The sequence below is a fragment of the Diorhabda sublineata genome, chromosome 1, assembly GCF_026230105.1.
Source record: "Diorhabda sublineata isolate icDioSubl1.1 chromosome 1, icDioSubl1.1, whole genome shotgun sequence".
NCBI lineage: Eukaryota > Metazoa > Arthropoda > Insecta > Coleoptera > Chrysomelidae > Diorhabda > Diorhabda sublineata.
The window spans coordinates 44857287-44866027 of NC_079474.1; the positions used below are offsets into that span (position 1 = coordinate 44857287).

At 28.7% G+C, this 8741-nt stretch overlaps 3 protein-coding genes across 3 annotated transcripts in view; 2 read left to right on the top strand and 1 right to left on the bottom strand.

The window, feature by feature from the left end:
* LOC130444824 (cilia- and flagella-associated protein 251-like) overlaps positions 1 to 531 on the top strand; it is a 28956-nt gene extending 28425 nt beyond the window's left edge. The window contains exon 19 of the mRNA XM_056780129.1: positions 307 to 531. Coding sequence (XP_056636107.1) covers positions 307 to 441 — 135 coding nt within the window. The 3' untranslated portion in view covers positions 442 to 531. The remainder of the gene's footprint in view (positions 1 to 306) is intronic.
* LOC130451078 (ADP-ribosylation factor-like protein 6-interacting protein 1) lies at positions 452 to 3840 on the bottom strand. Its single transcript, XM_056789878.1, has 4 exons — positions 3583 to 3840; positions 3207 to 3321; positions 2892 to 3148; positions 452 to 951 (listed from the first exon to the last, which is right to left on the bottom strand). Exons 1-4 carry the CDS (start codon positions 3592 to 3594, stop codon positions 733 to 735), a joined length of 603 nt encoding a protein of 200 aa, XP_056645856.1. The 5' UTR covers positions 3595 to 3840; the 3' UTR covers positions 452 to 732.
* A 62-nt stretch (positions 3841 to 3902) lies between these two features.
* LOC130451086 (ubiquitin-conjugating enzyme E2 S) lies at positions 3903 to 8643 on the top strand. The gene is made up of 5 exons (XM_056789885.1): positions 3903 to 4281; positions 4337 to 4490; positions 4650 to 4837; positions 4895 to 5023; positions 6302 to 8643. The coding sequence occupies exons 1-5, from the start codon at positions 4264 to 4266 to the stop codon at positions 6425 to 6427; spliced, it is 615 nt and encodes a 204-aa protein (XP_056645863.1). The 5' UTR covers positions 3903 to 4263; the 3' UTR covers positions 6428 to 8643.
* Positions 8644 to 8741: the final 98 nt, after the last annotated feature.

The following is an 8741-nucleotide window of genomic DNA, read 5'->3' on the forward strand; positions in this document are numbered from 1 at the left end:
AGTGTTGTTTCCTCTACCACTCTTTCCAGTACTATGTGGAAAAGAGGGAGATTTAGAATCACTTCTAGTGTAGCTGTTGGGTTTGAGTCATACTAGTTCTAGTGCCCCATGTGAGATGATTGGTCTTACAATTGCCGTGTACATCCTGTGATGTATCAGTGTGATTCATACACCTAAACTTTCCTTATTAATCTATTAGTGAAATGGCCGTAAACATTTTTTCAGTAATTTTGGACTATAGATCAAATAAGCAGTGGAGGACTTTCAATCTGTTGTTATGTTTCCGACTAAACGTTGATTTTTTAGGAAATTAATTTTCATACGTTCTTCGAAGACATCCTCGGCATTGAAATGCATAGAGAGAGAGTACTAGAAGTTGAATCTTCCGAAGATGATGAGGTTGCAATGATGACACCAAGTAAAGTGGCTCTAAATGAATAAAAATCATAAATTGTGATATAAAATTTATTTTTATTCAAGTGTTTTAGTTATTAAAATGATCACGAATGTAATACAAAAAATTAAAACTCATTGAAAAACTATTTTATTGAATATAAAACTAATTTACATTTAAGGAATTATATGGTAACATCAGTCTAAATATCACACTGAATTTTTCATGAAAAATTGTATAACTACAACTAAAATTATATTCTGAGTTTGAGCAATTTCTCAAGATATCAATTTAAAAGAAAAAAAAATGAAAATCTATAACGAAAACAAGTGAAAATATTATTGAATTTTCTTCTGCCCAACTTTAGCTTTAGCATTTTCGACTAGATCTGTGAACAGTTTTGATAATTGCTCCGTTAGTTTATTTAAGAAACCATGATGTATCATCCCTGGTAGCAGTAAAGCGATCATGATAAATAAATAAGTAAGGAAGAGGTTGTTTACTCTACCACCAATCCATGTCAATATTGAAAGAGCAACAATTGTTACTGTGAAATACTGAAACATAAAATTCAATTAATTTTACATTATAAAATTTTTAAACTAGCAAATATTTATCAAAACCCAGGTATATTAAGCTGTGGGGTTCATTTTGGAGGGCAAGAGTTTGTTGTTGTTGCTTTCAGATGGTATGATCCATTTTTCATGATAACATATTACTTGATAACTCTTTTTGGGTTATTTGCAGTATTGTTGCGGTACTTCAGTATTGAGCTAGCGACATATTTTGTTGTTACAAGGTGACTTTATCAATAATTTTCAAAACCTACCCCAATGGCTACGGTAGCTTAATACCGCAGGAGAAAGAGTAGGTTTACAGGATAGGTGTGGATTTTGGAATTTTTCAATAAACCCAGAATAAAACTACAAAATAGCAACAAAATATGCGGTGAGTTCGTGTCGTTTGCTTATTTTGCTACCGAGAATCGCAGTTGGCTACTGTAACTTGATAGTGCAAGTAATCGCGAGGGTGAGTTTGACGTGTAGGGTGGGTTTTGGAATTTTTTTATAAAACCAGATTAAAACTACAAAATAGCAACAAAATATATCACCAGGCTCGTATCACTAGCTCCCTCCATTAGGCTACCCTAAGGTAATATTACGGTTGGGACCACATGCTTTTTGGGAAAGACTGCAACAAATTATAAGCCTGATCTGGAACGTGCCCTTCAAAATGACCTCCGCAGCTAAATATTAAGATTAAAGATAGAGGGAGTGAGGCTTGTTCATGTGGGCTTAAACTAAAGATAGAGTGATGGAGAAAATGGGTGTACCACCCTCTATCTCTCTGCAATTAATTCTGATTGGATCTTCAATATTAACTATATGCACAAATCACCAATACGAAATGAGTTAAGCAAAATAGAGAGTAGTAAACAAATTGGATTAAAACCATTTTTTTTAAATTTCCAACAATTTCCACAGAGTTGTACATATAATCAACCAATCCCTTAAAAAAAAACAAAATATTACTCATCCGTATTCCTTGACATAAGCCAAGCCTTTGAGTTGTGGTACAAACACCTTTTCAAATAATTCAAGTTCTACCTAACAAGCAAACAATTTCAGACACATTTCTGATAAGCCTGGGGTACCACAGGGCAGTGTTCTGGCACCAGAAAATATTGTAATAGAAACATTTGCAGATGATACAGTCATTTTATCCAATAACTCCCACAGCCCATCTCCAACACTACTTGAATATTTTAAAAGATTGGACAAAGAAGTCAAAAATAGAGATAAATCTGCACAAATAACATTCAGTTTAAGAAAGAACATCAGTCATGGTTAATAATATAAAAATACCAGTAACACACAGTCCTTTATCTTTCAATACACCTGGATTTAAAGCATATAGCACATAGTCAATAAGTTGAAACATATTAATTTGCGAATCAAAAAGTTATATTGGTTATTAGGAAGTACATATAAATTAACTATGGACAATATGATCTAAATTTATAAGATTGTAATAAAATCAACTTGAACTTATCGCATAGAAATTTGGTGCACCTATGTATTAAATGGTGAAGATCTTGATATACCATACATCACAGAAGAAATCCAGAAGCATAGCAGCATATATCATGATCAACTAGAGACAAGAATATTCTGATACAAGCATTATTAGAGCCTCAAAGAGAAATATGACTGCCTATAGATCTTAAATAAAATATGCCATTAACAACTTGGAGATATACCAGCCAATCAACTTATAGAATACTTTTTTATTCTAATTACTGATTTAATTATGTACAAATAAAAAAATCTTTTTAAATAACATCAACTACACTATCCTCCATAATTATTCAAGACACCTCCATTTGGCAAATCAAAGTTGTACAAATAAAGAAGCACATTAATGTGCTAAATAATAATGAGAGGAACGGGTTCAAAGAGATGATAGGTATTTATGTATTTCTTTCAATTTATAATACCATTTTTGGATTAGTTTCTCTCATTCTATAATAGGCAGAAACCAACAGCTCAAATTTTGTTTTATACAGAATAATGTTGGTGCAAAGTTCTTCGAATCGATTTTGTTTACGAGTATTCCAAGTTTCTTCTTTATAAAGAGTGGAAATTAGTGTTGGTAAAGTATAATCTCCAATTGTAATTATCAGTCCGAGCAATGACATAACTGTTAATAAATTGGATTCACTCAGCCAGATCAACATAAATATTACTGTACATCCTAAAAATTAGAATTATATATTTTTATAGAGACATTTGAACTATTAATTTTATCATACCCGCTGCCAAAGATGTTGCATGCCATTGTCTTTCCCATAATAATATACTATAAATATTAAGCAAAAATTCTCTGTAAGTTTCCAAAGATAATCTTAGTTTTCGAATCTGACATTCCTGAAAAGAGAATCAATTCGTTAGCAAATTGCTATATTACATATTATATTTGTACCATGGTTTGAGCATAGGGTATTTTATATTCAATGGGATCGGATATGGGATATGGTTCTTCATAGGTTCTAATAATGTTTGTATAGGGAAAATCTTCTGTTGAGCTATTTTTATACTCATGTCGTGAAAGCGCATGAGTAATTTCTAAATCCTGAAATACTCAGTAGTAATAAATACAAATTTAAAAAAAAATATAACAAAACTTACAGTTTCAGCCATAGTTTTATATGAATCCACTCAGGACCTTTTTATTTCTGACGTTTTAGACGTTATAAGAAATTTGCGCCTTTGTTTTGAACACAATTTCCCACCGTTGCCGTTTATTACAAGATATAATAAGAATCAAGTTTTATTTAGGTAAAAATTTAAAAATTTTAAAAATGTGAAATATTGAATATAAATTAATATAATGACTGTGCCAATTACTTTTCACTTCTAAATTTTTAGTTATATCTAATAAGCTTGTATACAAATTGGTATCATGACACTTTTGGCAACACTGAAAACAGCAGTTTCTGGTGAGTTAGGAAAAATGGTCGATCTTTAGCATTTTTATATTTCAAATTCATAATGTTTTTTTTATCTTTCACAAATCATACGTATTGCAGCTTAATGCCTTTAACAAAACTAAATCAGTCTACAATTGACCTGAAAATTGATTGTACAGATCTAGATAGTTTTAATAAATGATTTTTTAAAATCTTGTCTGAACATACCATGTGAAGATAAACACAAGCTGTGAATGAAGGAGAAAATCTGATTGGTTGAAAATTTCAAAATGTTTCTGACTTGTCTAGAACGCTTAGTTAAAGTTGTTATGGCGTTATTTTAATGTATTCATGCTTGTATTGTTAATTTTTTTGTTAAATAATTGTGATATTTTATAGAATGGCGTCTGCTGGAGCTGTAAATATGTGAATTTTTCTTATAAATGAGTTATTTAATAAAAAAACTTTTCCAGATGTCAAATAATGTAGAAAACCTCTCCCCACAAATAATAAGAGGGGTTGTAAAAGAAATGCAAGATCTAGTCAATAATCCTCCTGAAGGTATAAAAGTTCAAATCAATGAAGAAGATGTGACTGATATTCAAGCTTTTATTGATGGACCAGCAGGTACTAATTGCAATATGCAATTTTTATTAACTTAAGACATGCCTTCTGTATTTGTAGATTCCATTTTGTTAGCGTATTGTGTGATGTGGTTTTGAATACTATGTCTAATATAGATATAAAATATTATTTCAGTCATGATAGTAAATGTTTTTATTCCAGGTACTCCATATTTTGGAGGTGTATTTAAAGTTAAACTTACACTTGGCAAAGGTTTTCCACAGGAACCTCCTAAAGCTTATTTCCTGACAAAAATTTTTCATCCCAATGTAGCTGCAAATGGAGAAATTTGTGTAAACACTCTTAAGAAGGATTGGAAATCAGATCTCGGAATTAAACATATACTATTGGTAAGTTACTCAATTATTTGTTCAATAAGTATTTTTAACAACCAGAACAATTTTTAGACTGTAAAGTGTCTTCTCATTGTACCAAATGCTGAATCTGCACTAAATGAAGAAGCCGGTAAATTACTTTTGGAACATTATGACGACTATTCTCAAAGGGCAAAAATGATGACAGAAATTCATGCACAGGTAGGTGAACACTGTTTTTTATTAATTTATCATATTTGACACTGCAGCTCAGGATTTGGCCCTATCTGGATATGAAATACCAAATTAGCTAAGGCAGCTTCACAAAAATTTGGAGCCCTCTTTAAGACCAAAAAGTTATATGATCATACCATATGAAATCAACATACTAAAATAAAAAAATTACTTGATCACCACAGAATTTGATGATATTTGGTATGAAGGTTGTTCGTATAGAGATTAAGAAAATTACAAATTTTTTTATATAATTTAAAATTTTAGAATTACGGCTATGTAAAGTTTCCCAAAATCCACTAAAAAATGTAACCAACATATTTTGAAATCACCATTGTTTCTCTCCTAATTAAATTAGAAAGATGTGATTGATGTCATTTTACTCAGTTTTAAATGCCCTTTCTATTGATATACAATATAACATATTTTGTTATGAAAAGTGACCTGCAGGCTGCAGAAAAGTCACTTTTAGTTCATCTTATGCATTCACATCCAATACTTATACCAGCCACCACTATTGGTCATATATATATATATATATATATATATATATATATATATATATATATATATATATATATATATATAGAAATTTCTGATCAACCACTTCAGCAAAGCAATAACTTTTGCCTGTAAATTCAAGTGTATCAAAGATATGTGTAGAAATATTCTCTGAAGATACAAAAGGGGAAACAGTAACCATCCAAAAATACCCCAAAAATAATACAAACAGAAGTTAGTGGAAATATAACCTATATATATATATATATATATATATATATATATATATATATATATATATATATACTAACTTCTGTTTGTATTATTTTTGGGGTATTTTTGGATGGTTACTGTTTCCCCTTTTGTATCTTCAGAGAATATTTCTACACATATCTTTGATACACTTGAATTTACAGGCAAAAGTTATTGCTTTGCTGAAGTGGTTGATCAGAAATTTCTCAGACTCAACATACTCTTAAAATGTAGAGAAGGTATTAGAAATATTCTAAAAAAGGTTAATGAAATACATAGCTCCTTTAGACTGATAATTTGAAAATAGTTTATATGATTTTCTTATTTTATTACATTCTTTTATACATTATAGATTGTTTTGTTAATTTTCTTTTTTATAAACTAATTGAAATACTTAGATTCATATAATGTATTTGATTATGAAAAATTGTGGTGGTTAAAAAGAGTTTTTTTTAATATTGCTGTAGTGTTCTTGAATTAATTTATCCTCACTGGTTTTTCTATTATTTTCAGCAACATAAATGTAAGGGTTATCCTGGTGAAGGTCCGCTTGCCAAAAAACATGCAGGGGATAAAAAACTAACAGCAGAAAAGAAAAAAATACTTAAAGACAAAAAGAGAACTTTAAAACGTTTATGAGGTTATGTTGTTTGATATGTTTTTGAATGCTTATAATTATTTTTAAAAAAGCATGGAATTATGTATTAATTTTGAATGAGATGAATGATTTTAATTTTTAATGATCATATTTTTTTAATGAGATAATTCCATATACTTACACTGAAATAGAGTTATTAAGCTATGTGAAGATATTTTTAATTTTATAATATTTGTAATAACTGATTTTTTTAATTGAAATAAACTTGTTTTAGTACTATTGAGATAAGTAGTAGAATTATCTAACATTTTTTCAATATTTTAACAATAAATTCATATCACATTCTGATATATATTTTTATGTTTTTACATAGTTTTCAGTGCCTCTAGATAGTAATCAAATTTAGAGGCAAGATTTACAACATTTTGTATTGAATCTTTTAAATAGTAGTTTGACTAGATTAATTCAATAAAACTGTTTCTGCAACGTTGTTAAACCAATGTGACACTACCAAAAGCGACGTGTTTTTATATATTGAAAAAAAAAATAGTAAAAGATAGTCAGTTGGAAGAAGGAATTAAAGAAAGGATTTATTTCTTCCCTTCTATTAACGGTTTTTGTGGTTCCACCAATTTATGCGAAGTGAATGGTTTTTATTCCTTTCTTCATACTCACAATTAACCGTTACGTCAATAAAATGAAAAAATTTGACACGTAGCGAATTGCCTTTTACTCTCTTCTAATCTGTGGTTCAATTGATTTCTAAATTCGCAGTAATACTCGACTGTAATTTCTCTTGAATTGAGATTTTAGATATCGAAAGATTTTACGTATAATCAAATACCAAACTACATATTCTCTTTGTTGACACAATGCCGAAATTTCTTCTTGTTCACCAACAATTGATGCTTCAATTGGTTTCTAAATTCAAAGTAATGACACGTAAATATATTTTGTTGCTAGAAAAGAAAATAATTGCTGACATTCTATTTTCAATATCCTTATACTTTTAGAATCAATTAAAATTATTGTTTCTTGTAAAATATAATTATATAATAATTTGAATTCTGTTTTAGTGTATGTATGCATTTCAATAAAATTTGAATATTTAAGTTTATTTTTTTCAATTTTTTTTTACAATTTGATTTTGACAATGGTTTTCCAGTGAATTGCGATAGACATTGGATTCCCATAAAAATAACATGTAGTTATTCATTGGAAAATCAGATTGATCTTGAAATCCCAATTATGATTTATTAATGTTTATAAAATATTTTTTTTGCAATTGAAGGGGTTATAAGGGATAATCAACTTTGTTCAAAACCTTAAAAGTAACTTCAGAATGCTGTACCTTTTAAAAAGGTACACAAACGGTTAAAGAACCTATAATCTATTTATTTCTCAATCTCATGGAGTTGGCTTTCTTATTTTAAAGCAATTGTCATACCATTGAGTCCCTTTATTGGCCACATAAAGTTACAACTTGTAGAAAAAAAAAAACAATATGCAGATGTGTGTTTATTCCTGAACCTCTTCTTTGCCTTTGAAATATTTTGTTTTATGTTTACGAGTAGATTTCTTTATAAATTTTGTTAATTTTTTTTTAAAGACTGCTGAAATTTATTTTTCTTTTATTCAATTTTTAAGTAAGGACTATAAATAGCATATTTTGACAGAAAAAATGAAATCTTGGCAAAAACTATGTTTATTATTTTATTGAATTATTTTTAATTTGAAACATATGCAAACAAAAATAGTATTGAAGGATTAAGGCTAATAATTTTGATATTAAGTAATGCCATTTTGGCAAAATGTGGTCTTCAGTAAGTTAGTATCTACGAGGATGGATGAAAGAAAAAATATATGACATGATATGTATCTTTAAAACATTTTCAATATTATATTAATATATAAGTTTATCAATATTTTTTGAGGCTAAGAATTCAAGTTTCAGTAAATTAGTTTAATTGTTTGTCACGACTTGTATCACAAATCCAAATATTTTTATTAAATTTCCCCTATTAGACCTTATCCTTTATTGTTCTAAATGCCTGTAATTCATATTCTACGCAGACTTGTACAAAAGAACTTACTAAATGTGTATGTAATATATTAATTTATATCCGTTTTCTTTTTATTTTGTAGGTGTAGCACTATGCACCACAGTGCAATTGATTTCACGTTTTCTATCAAGTTTAGAATGTGTTTTTGTGTAGTTTGTGAAGTTATTTATTAATAAATTTATTACTCTGAGAAATGTGTCTTTCATAACCGATTCATACCTTTATTATACTTCAATTATTATTAATTGTATTATTAATGTACAAGGTATGTTCTCCAAAACTCATTATCGAG